This window comes from Perca flavescens, chromosome 15, assembly GCF_004354835.1.
Source record: "Perca flavescens isolate YP-PL-M2 chromosome 15, PFLA_1.0, whole genome shotgun sequence".
Taxonomy (NCBI): Eukaryota; Metazoa; Chordata; class Actinopteri; order Perciformes; family Percidae; genus Perca; species Perca flavescens.
This window is the reverse complement of record NC_041345.1, coordinates 32501-50000: the sequence shown is the minus strand read 5'-3', so window position 1 is coordinate 50000 and position 17500 is coordinate 32501. Positions and strand designations below refer to the sequence as shown.

At 38.8% G+C, this 17500-nt stretch overlaps 2 protein-coding genes across 6 annotated transcripts in view; both read right to left on the bottom strand.

Annotated features, from left to right (window-relative positions):
- LOC114570344 (NLR family CARD domain-containing protein 3-like) overlaps positions 1-31 on the bottom strand; it is a 25044-nt gene extending 25013 nt beyond the window's left edge. Inside the window, exon 1 of the mRNA XM_028600632.1 lies at positions 1-31. This exon is cut by the window's left edge and continues 151 nt beyond it. The gene's annotated coding sequence lies outside the window, so the exon portion shown is untranslated.
- A 9133-nt stretch (positions 32-9164) lies between these two features.
- The window catches only part of tspan34b (tetraspanin 34b), a 16821-nt gene continuing 8485 nt past the window's right edge, over positions 9165-17500 (bottom strand). For all 5 annotated transcript variants that reach the window (XM_028599914.1, XM_028599915.1, XM_028599912.1 and 2 more), the window contains 7 exons: positions 17330-17407; positions 15923-16138; positions 14721-14795; positions 14530-14637; positions 13040-13165; positions 12849-12941; positions 9165-9601 (listed from right to left, as the gene is read on the bottom strand). In XM_028599914.1, coding sequence (XP_028455715.1) covers positions 9539-9601; positions 12849-12941; positions 13040-13165; positions 14530-14637; positions 14721-14795; positions 15923-16138; positions 17330-17407 — 759 coding nt within the window. In that variant the 3' untranslated portion in view covers positions 9165-9538. The remainder of the gene's footprint in view (positions 9602-12848; positions 12942-13039; positions 13166-14529; positions 14638-14720; positions 14796-15922; positions 16139-17329; positions 17408-17500) is intronic.

The following is a 17500-nucleotide window of genomic DNA, read 5'->3' as shown; positions in this document are numbered from 1 at the left end:
GTAAACTGCAGCTGAGTAGAGGAGTGTGTGGTTGCCTGGTAACGTTAGTAGAAATGTCTCGCGCTTGCCGCCACAGCTCTTAGTAAACTTTTGATTTCCATGACATCAAAAGTAAAAAACAGAAAGAAATATAGGCTTCCTAATTAATTTATTGATCATTTTAGCTCAGTGTGTCAGTCAATAAATTAATTAGGTAGCCTATATATCTTTCTGTTTTTTTACTTTATATATATATATATATATATATATATATATATATATATATATATATATATATATATATATATATATATATATAGAGAGAGAGAGAGAGAGGTGGTTCACTCCTCGACACAGCGGCCGCTGGTTCGATTCCGACCTGCGGCCCTTTGCTGCATGTCGTTCCCCCTGCTCTCTCTCCCCTTAAATGTATAGCCTACAGCTGTCCTGTCAAAATAAAGACCTAAAATGCCCCAAAAATAATCTTAATAAATAAATAAAGACCTAAAATGCCCCAATTTTTTTTGATTTGATTTATTAGACAGTAACAGAAATAAATGCATAACAAGATGCCATCACAGTGACATTGCACATTTAACAGAACTGTCGAGGATAACACAAGAAAGTTACAAACTTATTTCCATTGTGGTCCTCGCATTATTTCCAAAATGCCCCAAAAATAATCTTAATAAATAAATAAAGACCTGAAATGCCCCAAAAATAATCTTAAAAAAATAAAATAAATAAAAGCCTAAAATGCCCAAAAAATAATATAAAAAATAGAAAAGAAACTTTCGTTACAAAGTCAGTTTACCTTGGATAGATCATACATAAAGGGCTTCTCATAACGTAACTCTATAACTAAACTCCTTTCCTCCTTTTTTTAAAATGTATTTATATAAATCATTACAGGCCCAAAACCCTTATAAATAACCCTTTGAGGTCACTCACGACTACAAGTACTTAATTGAATTAATGTAATTTCTAAACCATAAAACCAGAAAAGAATGGTTTAGAACCACTGAATTTGCTGCTATCGATCATGTGATATTTAGCATATAGAAATAAAAAACGTATAATGAAGTGTTTACCTTCATATTCAGCTTCAAAGTCAAACATACCAAAGAAAACATCCTTAAATCAAAATGATTGGATTGCCGTGAAAAAGGTCTATAATCTAGCTGCCATAGACTGTATATAATCAATATACAGTCTATGGTAGCTCTGTATATAATCAATATACAGTCTATGGTAGCTCTGTATATAATTAATATAAAGTCTATGGTAGCTCTCTATATAATTAATATAAAGTCTATGGTAGCTCTGTATATAATTAATATACAGTCTATGGTAGCTCTGTATATAATCAATATACAGTCTATGGTAGCTCTGTATATAATCAATATACAGTCTATGGTAGCTCTGTATATAATTAATATACAGTCTATGGTAGCTCTGTATATAATTAATATACAGTCTATGGTAGCTCTGTATATAATTAATATACAGTGTATGGTAGCTCTGTATATAATTAATATACAGTCTATGGTAGCTCTGTATATAATTAATATACAGTCTATGGTAGCTCTGTATATAATTAATATACAGTGTATGGTAGCTCTGTATATAATTAATATAAAGTCTATGGTAGCTCTGTATATAATTAATATACAGTCTATGGTAGCTCTGTATATAATTAATATAAAGTCTATGGTAGCTCTGTATATAATTAATATACAGTCTATGGTAGCTCTGTATATAATTAATATACAGTCTATGGTAGCTCTGTATATAATTAATATACAGTCTATGGTAGCTCTGTATATAATCAATATACAGTCTATGGTAGCTCTGTATATAATTAATATACAGTCTATGGTAGCTCTGTATATAATTAATATAAAGTCTATGGTAGCTCTGTATATAATTAATATACAGTGTATGGTAGCTCTGTATATAATTAATATAAAGTCTATGGTAGCTCTGTATATAATTAATATACAGTGTATGGTAGCTCTGTATATAATTAATATACAGTCTATGGTAGCTCTGTATATAATTAATATACAGTGTATGGTAGCTCTGTATATAATTAATATAAAGTCTATGGTAGCTCTGTATATAATTAATATACAGTGTATGGTAGCTCTGTATATAATCAATATACAGTCTATGGTAGCTCTGTATATAATTAATACAAAGTCTATGGTAGCTCTGTATATAATTAATATACAGTCTATGGTAGCTCTGTATATAATTAATATACAGTCTATGGTAGCTCTGTATATAATCAATATAAAGTCTATGGTAGCTCTGTATATAATTAATATACAGTCTATGGTAGCTCTGTATATAATAATAAAGTATACAGTCTATAATTAATATACAGTCTATCTGTATATAATTAATATAAAGTTTATGGTAGCTTTGTATATAATTAATATACAGTCTATGGTAGCTCTGTATATAATTAATATAAAGTCTATGGTAGCTCTGTATATAATCAATATACAGTGTATGGTAGCTCTGTATATAATCAATATACAGTCTATGGTAGCTCTGTATATAATCAATATACAGTCTATGGTAGCTCTGTATATAATCAATATACAGTCTATGGTAGCTCTGTATATAATCAATATACAGTGTATGGTAGCTCTGTATATAATTAATATAAAGTCTATGGTAGCTCTGTATATAATTAATATACAGTGTGGTAGCTGTCCTGCAGACATTCCTCACACCATGTTCACTTCACTGACTTCAGGAAATCTTAGTATTTCACTCAACATCACTAAACCTGGACAGGGCTTCTGTCTCTGAGCATTGACCCTCTAAACCAGGGTCTTCAACGTTTTTTAAGCCAGGGACCCCTTAACCAAAAGAGAGACGGAGCAGGGACCCCATACTACATACTACATTTGTATAAAATGAAGTTGCATGTTAAACTGGGCCTGTAGGGCGGCCTAAAGCCTTTTATAAATACCTTTTTTTTTGCATATGAATATTAAGCTATTAAAATAATAATTGTTGGCATGTTTTAATGTTAAACATACATGTCAATCCTTAAGGATTAACTATATCTGTGGATAGCTATAGTGGCTATATATTGGCCAGTGAGCCTATCATCAGTGGGGTTTTATATTTGCTAATAGCATGTTGGATTCATGTTAAGACACTTACATTTTTGATTAAAACTTTCAAAAATTAACAATATATTTGGAAGCAAACCCTGCAGTGACTCTGATGACCCCCTGGGGGTCCTGGACCCCCAGTTGAAGATCTCTGCTCTAAACATTTAAACATTACATGGACAGTTAACTCTCCTGGTGTCCTCGGCTCAAATTTGACCCATTTTCTACATCATAAATTTGGGTTTCTTTCAACCAAATTGTCAAAAAGAAAAAAAAGAAACGTGGCTGGTTCCCTACAGAAGTAAAATAAATGATCAGTTCTTTACTTTCATTGAATTTGGGTGTTTGAGTTGAAAAAATAAAAGAACATTGAAAAAAAAAGCACAGAAAACATTATATATATAAAATATATATATATATATATATATTTATATATATAATAGACTACTTATTATTATAGTAAAGACATTGGAAGAAGTGGAAAATAAAAATAGGAAAAAGTTTTTTTTTTAAACGACCAAAACGACATATTAACGAATATTTTTTAGACCCCCAAAAACAAAAAGTATGGTTGACGTAAAGACAACCCAAGGGTTAAACCCAGCCCTAGCGTTAGCGTTGCTGTGTTATAGTTATAACCGGTTATAACCATATAATACCTATTATTAATAACATACAGTCTATGGTTATAACCTGTGTTCTCTGAGTCTCTCCTCCTGCTGGTCATTTGGCGCCACCTTGTGGCCACCGAGGAACTTTGCAGCTTGCTGCGGTTGTAACCATAGACTGTGCTATTATATATTAATTATATTATATGAATGGTTGTAACTGTATTTATTAGATCAGAATCAGAAAAAGGTTTGTCCTGCTGGTGTCCTCGGGTCAAATTTGACCCATTTTCAAAAAAGTTTCTACATCAGAAATATGTTTCAACCAAATGAAAATATAAAAAAGTAACGTGGATAGTTCCATACATCGCTCTTCACACGTAAAATGAATAATCAGTTCACTGCTTTCATTGAATTTTTAGTTTGATTAAATTTTTTTACAAGTGAATTTTTTTTTTTATAAAAGAACATTGAAAAAAGTGACAAAAATGTTGTGAAAAAAATTCATAAAAACGCCAAAAAGCGCAGAAAAAATCTTCGGGAAAAGTGACAAAATAAACTTTGATAAAAGTGACAAAAACGTTGAAGAAAGTGAAATAAACATCGAGGAAAAGCAACCAAAAATGTCTAATTAAAAAAGTTGCTTGATGGTCGACAGGAAGACAACACGAGGGTTTATCACCACGTTAAGTGGGCTAGATGGTGGATGGTGCAAACATAAATAAACATATACAAGATTAATATGAAATAAACAATAAATACAGAACAACAATAGTCAGACACATGCTTCCATGGGTGATAAAATAATAACAATAATAAATATTATTATTATTATAATATAATATTAAAACTGATGTAACGCTATAGCTTATAATATCTGGTCAGGTTAGGCTAACTGTCCTGGTGAAGTTTTATGCAACAATTTGTGCCGTTTCTGCATCAAGGTATGGTGCAAATGTCTTCATTTATGTAAAGGAAGTTATTTTTAGATGTAAATTACATCTACAATTGTTTTTGTTTTTTTACTGAAACTAATCTGATATTCGCTAATCCAGTTAGGAAGAGGCGAGAAAACCTCTCGGTAGGCTTTTATTTTATTTTTAAGGATCTTTTTGGGGCATTTCAGCCTTTAATGGAAAGAACAGCTAGATATGAAAGGAGAGAGAGAGAGAGAGAGAGAGAGAGAGAGAGAGAGAGAGAGAGAGAGAGAGAGAGAGAGAGAGAGAGAGAGAGAGAGAGAGAGAGAGAGAGAGAGAGAGAGAGAGAGAGAGAGAGAGAGAGAGAGAGAGAGAGAGAGAGAGAGAGAGAGAGAGAGAGAGAGAGAGAGAGAGAGAGAGAGAGAGAGAGAGAGAGAGAGAGAGAGAGAGAGAGAGAGAGAGAGAGAGAGAGAGAGAGAGAGAGAGAGAGAGAGAGAGAGAGAGAGAGAGAGAGAGAGAGAGAGAGAGAGAGAGAGAGAGAGAGAGAGAGAGAGAGAGAGAGAGAGAGAGAGAGAGAGAGAGAGAGAGAGAGAGAGAGAGAGAGAGAGAGAGAGAGAGGGGAAGACCTGCAGGAAATCATCACAGGTCAGACTCAAACCCTGAACCCTGGGATCAAATCGGCCCTGGCCTTTGCACCACACCGGCCCTATTTCTCTCAATAACCAAGCTTGGAAATGAGTCTCTCTGCCTTCCGAGTGCATCTTTCCACCGCAGTACAATAAATATATAACTCATTACCCCCCAACTCAGAAACATCGATGCATTCCCTCAACTCAAATTGCAACTCAGAACACATCTGTTTAAAACCACCTACTCCACTTGATGTCAGCTGCTCTGCCTCTTTCTGTTGTTTCTAGTGTTGTTATTTTTTGCTGATTTTAAATGTCTTATGCATCCCTGTACGGTGTCCTTGAGTGCAGAGAATGGCGCCTTTAAATAAAATGTATTATTATTATTATTATTATTATTATTAACTTATCAAAATTAGCCAAAGACATATCATAGAGGCAGCCCTTCTGGCATTTGCCCAAATTCCAGATGGCCAGTCCGACACTGTCTGTCTGTACTTATATTAACCTGCACACTCCAAAGATCACAAACCTCCCCCAAGCATGAAAATGACATTTCTTTCCAGACTGTAGAGCAGGTAATGAAGCCAGAGTCCAAAGACACTCACAGCTAGGTGACTCACAGGTTTCTTATTGGCTGCTACTTTTAAATCCAGGCTGCAAATGCAAACTCTACTTATCTAAAATTAACGTAAATGGCGTTTGCTCAGTTAGACCAGTTACACATTAACACCTGCTAATGTATTTTTATCAACCTTAGTTTGATCCTAATTAAGATAAATAGAATATGTGTTGTATGTTATCTTGTGTAGATCCTGAATCTCCTGATGGGAAACCTGAGCTCATGTTTCCACAGTTTGGACTTTCAGGCAAATGGCACAGAGTGGCACCAATATCATAACTAATCTCAGCTCCTTCATAACTAATCTCAGCACCAATATCAGCTCTCTCATAACTAAACTCAGCACTAATATCAGCTCTCTCATAACTAATCTCAGCTCCTTCATAATTAATCTCAGCACCAATATCAGCTCCATCATAACTAAACTCAGCACCAATATCAGCTCCATCATAACTAAACTCAGCACTAATATCAGCTCCATCATAACTAAACTCAGCACTAATATCAGCTCCATCATAACTAAACTCAGCACTAATATCAGCTCTCTCATAACTAAACTCAGCACTAATATCAGCTCCATCATAACTAAACTCAGCACTAATATCAGCTCTCTCATAACTAAACTCAGCACTAATATCAGCTCCATCATAACTAAACTCAGCACTAATATCAGCTCTCTCATAACTAAACTCAGCACTAATATCGCTCTCTCTCATAACTAAACTCAGCACTAATATCAGCTCCTTCATAAACTAATCTAATATCCTTCATAACTAAACTCAGCACTAATATCAGCTCTCTCATAACTAAACTCAGCACTAATATCAGCTCTCTCATAACTAAACTCAGCACAATAATCTCATCTCCATCATAATCAAACTCAGCACTAATATCAGCTCTCTCATAACTAAACTCAGCACTAATATCAGCTCCATCATAACTAAACTCAGCACTAATATCAGCTCTCATCATAACTAAACTCAGCACTAATATCAGCTCTAAACTCTAATATCAACTAAAACTCAGCACTAATATCAGCTCTCTCATAACTAAACTCAGCACTAATATCAGCTCTCTCATAACTAAACTCAGCACTAATATCAGCTCTCTCATAACTAAACTCAGCACTAATATCAGCTCCATCATAACTAAACTCAGCTCCTTCATAACTAAACTCAGCACTAATATCAGCTCCTTCATAACTAATATCAGCTCCATCATAACTAAACTCAGCTCCTTCATAACTAAACTCAGCACTAATATCAGCTCCTTCATAACTAATCTCAGCTCCTTCATAACTAAACTCAGCACTAATATCAGCTCTCTCATAACTAAACTCAGCACTAATATCAGCTCTCTCATAACTAAACTCAGCACTAATACCAGCTCCATCATAACTAAACTCAGCACTAATATCAGCTCCATCATAACTAAACTCAGCACTAATATCAGCTCCATCATAACTAAACTCAGCTCCTTCATAACTAAACTCAGCACTAATATCAGCTCCTTCATAACTAATATCAGCTCTCTCATAACTAAACTCAGCACTAATATCAGCTCTCTCATAACTAAACTCAGCACTAATACCAGCTCCATCATAACTAATATCAGCTCCATCATAACTAATATCAGCTCCTTCATAACTAAACTCAGCACTAATATCAGCTCTCTCATAACTAAACTCAGCACTAATATCAGCTCTCTCATAACTAAACTCAGCACTAATATCAGCTCTCTCATAACTAAACTCAGCACTAATATCAGCTCTCTCATAACTAATATCAGCTCCTTCATAACTAAACTCAGCACTAACCTCCTCTCTCCCTCTCCTCCTCTCTCTCCTCTCCTCATCTCTCTCTCTCCTCCCTCTCTCTCCTCCTACTCTTCTCTCCCTCTCCTCCTCTCTCTCCTCCCTCTCTCTCCTCCTCCTCTTCTCTCACTCTCCTCCTCCTCTCTCTCCTCCTTCTCTCTCCCTCTCCTCCTCTCTCCCTCTTCTCCCTCACCAAACCTGGAGAAGAGAACAACAAAAGCAGACAATTTAGTCTGGATAGACAAGGAGGTGACACAACAGGGAGTCCTGCCAGTCTATATATATATATATATATATACATACACACACACACACACACATATATATATATATATATATATATATATATATATATATATGGGGGTCACCAGCCACCACGACAGTAGAGTCTGCAGACTTTTAGACAGGAACGTGACAGTGCAGCGTTTTTAAGATTTCCACTCTGGAGGGTGGTTTCACAAAGACGGTGACAAAAACATCATCACCGTCCAAACCAGAGGTGTCAAACTCAATTTCACTAAAGGCCACACTGGAAACTAAGAATGACATCAAGGGCCGGACATGTTTAGTTTATTCAAATGCTTTTATTTCATCGAAAAAGTCAGGGATCTTTTACTGGATTATTGCGTGTCTCAAATAGTCTTCTTACTTACTGTTAGGTCCACATAAAGCCCCAAAAAAGTAACTTGGCCATCAAAGAAAAAAGCGACAAAATCTTTTGTAAAAAGCAACAAAGACATTGGAAAAAAAAATGCCAGAAAAGGCCCCAAAATCGTCTGGAAAAAGCTACAAAAACTAGGCGGGCCAAAATGTATTGTGAACCTAAATTGATACACGGGCTGGATCAATATCTGCAAGGGGCCGGATTTGGCCCGCGGGCCTCGAGTTTGACACGTGTGGTCCAAACGAAAGGCCCATCTGATAAAATATTTTGTCTTTTTCACCCGCGAGCGTATTCGTGTAAACAGGGCCTAAATTTAACAGTAAAGACCCCTAAACTTAACCGTCACCCTAATTTAATAACATATCAGACGAACATCATACGGTGTGCAAGTTTTCACATAAAACCGTTCACAAGAATGCATTGAACCCAAAAACTCACCAGGGTCCAGAAATACTTTGCACTTTATTTTAAAATCGATCACCATACAAGATACATACAAAGAAAGCATAATTTCTGTTGCTATGTTACAAGCTGCATCGTAGCAACAACATTGTCAGTAGTGTAGATTTCTGGGTCTAAAAGGCCAGCCTTTGTTTCATTATCACGATAAACAGAGTTACCGTGCGACTCCGTATTAATCAGTCCTTCCAGAAAAATGAGTTATGTGTTTGTTGAGGGTAAAAGTCCTTGATTATGCGGCACATTTTCTTAAAAAATGCGATGGAATATGCTATATATGATATTTATGCAATTTTATGCGATGAAATTGGAGGAACTTGCAAAAACTGCAGTTTGATGAAAAAGAAAAAACAGTAATTATGAATTATGCGATCGCATAATCACGTTTTTCTGGAGGGACTGGATAACTGGCTGTGTGTATAAATGATCTCTGCTGAAGTAGGCAGTGTGTAAAGGCTTCTTAAGAAATAGATCATGTACATTCATATACGGCATCTATTAGATAGACTACAAATAAGATTGGTAAAAATAGACTTATGTCGTTCAGTAATTCTGATTGCACAAAATCTGACACTATGACATTAACTGTCTTTAATTGATGAGGCATTGTTTGCAACATAAAGGCTCAGCTCCTTCTCTCCTCTAGAGGCCAACAGGAAGTAGAAAGACTCCAGGGATTACACAGATCCTCATTGGGCCGTCGCCATCTTCAGTTAGTCCCCCCCCCTGGAGTTTATTCTGCAGAAGAGGATCATGGAGACAACCATGGCGCAGATCTGAGGAAAACATATATATGTGTATATATATCAGTAAAACACACAATTAGAGAGAAAAGTAAGATATACTATTACATATATTTGTTTTCATAGCTAATCAAGTGTTGATTTTAATTTTAAATGTATTTGCAATATCTTATAATAGATATTATTTCACATTTATGCATGACACAATATATTCAGTCTCACTGATGTGTGTGTGTGTGTGTGTGTGTGTGTGTGTGTGTGTGTGTGTATTATATTGATGTAGGATGTGTGATGTGTCTTGTTGTTTAGTTAGATGTTGTCATGTTTTTACTGTTTGATTTAAAGTGTGCCCTGCCTGGGGACTGCAGATATCATTTATATAAAACTAGTGCTGTGATTGCTTGGCCTGTGGTGTTGCTGCTTTTAGAATTGATCAAAACCAAAGTGTACCCCAAAATGACTTACAGAAGGACCCTGAACCACTTAATATGCAACTCCACTGTATAGCCTACTATCTACTGACTTAGTGTAAGCTACGTCTACATCAGAGGAAGACATAGGCGCCGATACCAGCACCTGCTGCTTGTCGGATCATTAAGGAATTTAACATTTCAGCAGAGGTGTTCATTTCCATACAGGTTTAGCGGCTTGAGGGTTAACTGTGAAGTAGGGGATTTGGGGGGTATGTTGGGGGGTATGTCGGTGACTCAGTTAACCCGACCCAGGGTGAGTCTGATGAAATCTGATGTAGGCTATCTGCCCGGTTCAGCTCTGAGATGGTCTTGCATTGCACAGCGCTCTGAAGGAATAATCTCGGAGATTAGGCTACGTTGTGTTCATCAGCTCACAGCAATTTAATACATACATACCCCGCGCTGTTCTAAAGCGTTCTGCATGTGGCGTCTGCTGAAGTGCAGGTTACCTCCCCCAAAACAGGGACACACACACAGATACGTCTCGCGTTATCCCGCTCTGTCTGCACTTGTTGTGCTTTGCATGTGTGCGATTCTGAAACGTCCTCAAATTCGGGAACTGTCGTTTGTTTATTCAAAGTCAAAGACTCTCTCCTCACTGCTCACTCAGTGAAGCCAATGTGCTCGTTTTACCGATATATATTTAACGATATCATTTGCATTTCTAATCCAAACAACATCAACTTGGCACTGCACTTACTCGTGCCCAAGGCAGGACACCTGTTAAGTTTGAAATCCATCGGACTAACGGTTCGAGAGATATGCGCTTAACACCCAGACAGACAGACAGACAGACAGATAGACAGATAGAAATTATAGATAGATAGATTAAGTAATAACTCTGGTACAATGCATCAAATGGCAACATTTCTGTTAAAAACTGTACATGGTCCCTAAGATATAAGATGAATAAATAACTAAATGCTTGATGCCGTCTATGTCCTGATAACTGTTTGGAAAACACTTTTATATTTTAGGAAACTGACAAACAGAAGAATCTGTCTCTCGTGCATCGACCTGCCGGGTCCATAAACACGTTTCTACAGATGGGATCGCCCCGGTTAGCGCTGCGCGCTAGTGGGCTCGCCACCACTGTCTCTTCAACGCTCCGCCCTCCTACAACCTCAATGGCTGCAGCTGATTGGACGAACGCGTCACGCGGGTCTGGTTTGTCTCGTTCAGAATCTGATCTCATATTGGACTAAAGTAGTGTTTCTGGAAACATGTGAGGAGAGAAATAGGCCGGGTCTAGTTTCTGAGTCTTCATCTCAGATCAACAAAGGTCAGTTCAGAAGATTTTTATCAGATTTTGAGAGGCAGCAATCCGAGCTGGCCACTCCTCATTTTGCATAAAGTTGGCTTTTTGCAAAAAAGTTTCACCTTTATGCAAATGAGGAGCGGGCGACTCAATGCCCCGCTTCTCCAAAGTCCCTGCGACGCTCCCAGAATGCATTGCACTGCTGCTCCCATAGAGATGAATGGGAAGCAGGGAAATGAGGCTGACAATAGACACACACATTCAGCCATTAGAGCTGCAAAGATGAATCCATCAGTTGTCAACTATTAACTATTATTATGAATCGCCTTAAAAACTATTTTGATAAGCGATCATTTTATATGAAAAATAGTTCTCCGATTCCAGCTTCTTAAAGGACAAATCCAGCGCAAAATGACCCTACGGGGTAATAACGAGTGTACCGAGTCCACCGTTCTCTGGAACATGTTTTCATGCTAATCCAATGTGACCAGTTTTATCGCAAACCGCTAATCAGCTTATAGCGCTAGTCGTCAGGGCAGAGGGTAAAGTATAAATAAATCTCTATTTCTACACCACTAACAAGGCTCAAAATATCACCACACTGCCACGGTAGCATCACGAGGGTCCCTACATGTTAACACAAGCATTGAGAACTTTGCAAGTGTACAGACAGTTTATTATAAAGATAGATTATAAAGACTGTAGTGTTCACGTATACATGCGGGCGCCATCTTGGGAAAGCAGTCAGGACCAGTCGAACCACGAACGCTGTGTTTGAGCTGTGTTACTGGTTACTGGCGGTAAAAAGGGAAAAACTTCCACTAATGAACCCTGACAAAGCACACCTGTGAAGGTAAAACCATTTCAGGTGACTACCTCATGAAGCTCATTGAGAGAACACCAAGGGTTTGCAGAGTTATCAAAAAAAGCAAAGGGTGGCTACTTTGAAGAATCTAAAATATAAGACATGTTTTCAGTTATTTCACACTTTCTTGTTAAGTACATAATTCCATATGTGTTCATTCATAGTTTTGATGCCTTCAGTGAGAATCTACAATGTAAATAGTCATGAAAATAAAAAGGAAACGCATTGAATGAGAAGGTGTGTCCAAACTCTTGGCCTGTACTATATAATGATGATAATAAACTGTCTGTACACTTGCAAAGTTCTCAATGCTTGTGTTAACATGTAGGGACCCTCGTGATGCTACCGTGGCAGTGTGGTGATATTTTGAGCCTTGTTAGTGGTGTAGAAATAGAGATTTATTTATACTTTACCCTCTGCCCTGACGACTAGTGCTATAAGCTGATTAGCGGTTTGCGATAAAACTGGTCACATTGGATTAGCATGAAAACATGTTCCAGAGAACGGTGGACTCGGTACACTCGTTATTACCCCGTAGGGTCATTTTGCGCTGGATTTGTCCTTAAAATGTGAATATTTTCTTTCTTGTTCATATAAAGGTCCCAGGGTGGTCTGCTGGGAGGCGAGGGACTCTGCCTCTCTATAGGGGGCCCTATAAAGGGTGGGGGAGAGATAAGGTCATACCTCCAGCACTGCAATGCCCAGGGCCACCGCCACAATGGCCACCGTGTTATCATCAATCAGCTTCTTGATCTTTGGGAAGCAGCCGGTGATCGTCTGAGGAAAACAAAGAGGCAGAAGGACACGTCATTGATCCAGAAAGGTTTTGGATTATGCACGTGAATGTTGGTGTTGTTTTATCCTCAGCTCCATACCGCGTTATTTCCAGAACATGTGCTGGTCATGCCTGGGCAGCACTGCAGAGGAAAGCTGTTGTTCTTGTTCACATAATACGGAGAACCCACGAAGTCGGAGGAGTTGTAGAATCCACAACATCGTAACTACCGTGGACACAAAGAGAGTTACGTTACGTAAAGCATCAGTGAAATGGTGGGACAACGATCGCATTTCACAACTAATTTTGGCCCGCCTATATGTGCGCCGAAACCAAAACGACAGAAACTGTTTTCAAACTGTAATTACGAGACACTCAAAACAGAATTCGGCAGATTTGCCGACTTTGACATTCAGAAATTTGCTAAAACTCTACGAAGGAACGTCTTTGCTGACTTTTGTTGACCAAACTGTAAGTGACAAAGCTGTATGAGACAATATGCAACAATACAGTCAACAGTTTTTGACTTTCAATTAAATAAAAGCACGTCAATAAACTAAACATGTCTGGCCCTCAATGTGATTCCCATTTTCTAGTGTGGCCCTTAGTGACATTGAGTTTGACACCCCTGACCGGTATATTGACTCTTTACTATATTCTGCATTTAGACAGACTGACATATTCTCTGTGTTATTACTGACCCACATCACTAACTAGATTACATGTTACCGTATCTGTATAACTTCTCAGCATTCATTTAGACTATCTATTTACATATACTGCGTTATAACCACAACTTAATTTGCACTAACTGTATTCTGACTCTTAACTACATCTCCGCAACGTTATACATCACATGTGTCAAACTCAAGGCCCGCGGGCCAAATCCGGCCCCTTGCAGATTTAGATCCGGCCCGCTTATCAATTAGATAAGGGTTCACAATACATTTTGGCCCGCCTAGTTGTGCGCCAAACCAAGAACACAGGAAAGTGTTTTTTAAACTGTAATTAGCTGACATTCAAAGCAGAATTTGGCAGATTTGCCGACTCAGAGACTCATAAATTCCCCCAGAAGGAACTCTTTTGAGGACTTCTGTAGGGCTTCATGTCAACAAAAGTGTCGGAAAAGGCAACAAATTTACAAAAAGGTGACAAATGTCTGAGAAAGACACAAAAATGAGGAAAAAAACTACCAAAATGTAAAGTCAGTAAACTGTCCATATCTGGCCCTTGGTGGGATTCTCTTTTTCCAGTGTGGCCCCTAGTGAAAATGAGTTTGACCCCTCTGTTACAGATTGTCTATTCATGCATATTATGTTATCACCTTTCCATCTTCGCATTTCCATTGACGTATTTACTTACAGCTCACTTTGCGCCAGCTTTGTACTGCCTTTGTCCCTACCTAACCTGTGTTTATGCAGCCTATTGTATTCTGTGTTCCTGTATTGTACTGAATGTGAAATTGTATGTTGTCATGCTTTTCTTGGCCAGGTCACCGTTGCAAATGAGAACCTGTACTCAACGGCCTACCTTATTTTATTTTATTTTATTTAACCTAAAGGTTAAATTTCGTTCAGCAGAATGACATACCGAGTTCATTGTAGTATTCCACAGTCCGGTGACGTCGGCATTCTGCCCGTAGTCCTTCCTGATGTTCTGAACTGCTGCCGTGCCGAGCTTGTTGAACAAGTCGTCAGCCTGAAAGCAAACACACAGCAGCTGTAGATCCCAGTAGGCAGCATCTGTTGGGATGATAATCTGGCAACTGTGTGTTATCTTACCAAGGGTCTGAATACCAGAATCACGATCGCTCCTGCAACCTCCGCTATAAACACCACCAGGACTATGATGAAGAACTGGGAACATTAAAAAGAAGGTTAAACCTTTTAGTCATTTTCCATTTATTTCACTGTATGAATTCCTCATCATCGGCATTGTGTGCATGCAGCATTTGGCACATTAAATAAACTGAGTGAGAGAATTCCAGAAATTACAAGAAGTAAAATTCAAAATATTGCAAAAAGGTTTGTAACAGAAACTGTGACAAAAGTGGAAAGAGACTTACATGAATCATGACATAACATGAAACACCTAACTTAAAGGTGCACTATGAGTTCCTGCATGGTTTCAATTTAATTTGTGTCTCAAATATGCTAGCTGCCTGGCCCCTGAACACACCGTGAAAAAGGCCTGTCTCAGGAGACAACACAGACACTAGGGGCACAGGCTGTGCACCAAAATACATCAAACCACTCCAGCCAATCACCGACAAGATGGTTGGGGGAGGGGGTGGGGCTTAGTGACAGTTAGTTATGACAGTAAAGCCCCAGACCCCCCCAACCAGACGGCCGACCATCAGCAGTAAAGCCAGTCAGCTGATCAGTCTCCCCGAGTCGGTCCAGAAAGTTCCTCAGAACTCACCGAAGAGACGAGACCTAATACGTCTCCATAGCAACAGACCAAGCTAATCTGTGTTGTCGCCCAACCGGCAGTTGATTGGACGAACGCGTCACATGGGTCTGGCTGCTCCCTGAGCATCATGGCGTTTTGTTCACAATCTGATCTCATATCAGACTAAAGTAGTGTTTCTGGAAACATCTGAAGAGAGACAAGGCTGTGCATTTGCTGAATCTTCATTTCAGATCAACAAAGGTCAGTTTAGAAGATTTTACTCATAATTTGAGAGGCGGCGAGCCGAGCCGGCCGCTCCTCATTTGCATAAAGTTGTCTTGTTTCAATTTTATGCAAATGAGGAGCTGACAGTTTAAACAGAGACTAGTTCTTGTACTAGAGATAAAACCACTTGTGTGAAAACAGAGATCACTTTTGGCTCAAAACTCAAACACTTAAAAACCAAAACCTAGCGGAGCAGATGTAGCCTCAGCCTTATAAAAGGTAGGGGGAAACCCTGCAATCTTCATGCTAAGCTAACCGGGCCACTGGCAGTATAGCTTCATATTTAGAGTACAGATCACAGACCTACCAGCATCAGCATACACTTGCTCTCTCTGACGGCTCCACAGCAGCCCAGGAAGCCGATGACGAGCAGCAGAGCTCCGACGGCGATCAGCAGGTAGCCCACGTTGAGCACCTGGCTCAGCTGCGACGGCGCGTTGTCAATCTTCCCGAGGAAGTTGAGGATGGAGCCGCTGTCCACCTTCACCCAGATCCCCACGCCCAGGATGGCGGCGCCCGCCAGCTGAGCAGAAGAGGCAGGAAGAGAGGAAGAGGATTAACAGGACAGAACGTCGTCCATTTTGATACTTCAAATCACATTCTGTCTCACCAGCGTCTCAAGATGCTGCACTCATTCATTGCTGTGTCCAAAAAGTGAACATTTTTCTCCACACTTTGCATCTTTTACAGTGAAACCTGCAGTACTGGTGGAAGTAAAAGATGGATGGATGGATGGACAATAAAAATCCTTTTGTGAAGCATTTCTAATGCTGGTTACACGCTGGCTGCGTGGTGTTTTCTACGTCTTTCCCACCAGAAACATGGATGTTTCCCATAAACATAAACATATTCTGATCTGACTACAGCAGAGACAACGTCGGCAGTGTTGACGGTGAAATAGGCTCCAGAATATTTCCTTCTGGATTGACAGGTTGACATATTAGAAAATCAATCAAAATCAATTACATTAATATATACCTGCATTTATATCCAAACCTCGAGACTTTCAAACATCAACATGTAACTTATTAATATGTATTTGTGTCTAAATGACATATAAACATCTTTTCATATTCTATGTTGTGTGGAAACTCTTCCAACACGCTGGCGAGTCGCGTGAAAAATAGACGTCGGTCCTATTTCTAGCGCGCACGTGTTTTCGTGTGCACGCTCTAACCTGTTACCATGGCAGCCCAAATATAAACTGACACGCCACACAGCCAGCGTGTAACTGGCCTAATGCAACGTGACATCATGACTTCGTGTAAACATACACGCCCACTTCCTAAAGCCACGAGGCGTGTTACCGCGAGACTACGGTTGAGTTTAGGAAACATGACCCACATGGGACCTGATCCCCGGTCTCCTGGGTGAAGGTCAGATCCTCCCCCTTTCATAACACTCGCTACGGTGTCAATTCACCACAATCTCAGGTAATGGAAGTCAATGGAGGCCAAACGGAGTTGATTAACACGCTAAAGAGAGAGTACGCGTCTTGATAGCACGCCAATAATTCAATTCAATTTTATTTATAGTATCAAATCATAACAAGAGTTATCTCGAGACACTTTACAGATAGAGTAGGTCTAGACCACACTCTATATATATAAACTATAATGGCATACGAAGTGGCGCGTCACACATACTAAAATAAATAACAAAAATCCTTTTGTGAAGCATTTCTAAACATTTCTAATGCAACATTCAAACTTACAAAGATGATCCCGTTGAAGAGAAACATCATGACTTTGAGGAATCCAAAGCATCTCATCGTGGCTGCCGGTTGGTCGACCTGTACAGGTAACACAGAAGATAGGACACGGTATCAGTACTTTTACTGCAGTAAAGGGAATACTTTACAATAAGGTGACTAACTGTGGGATTG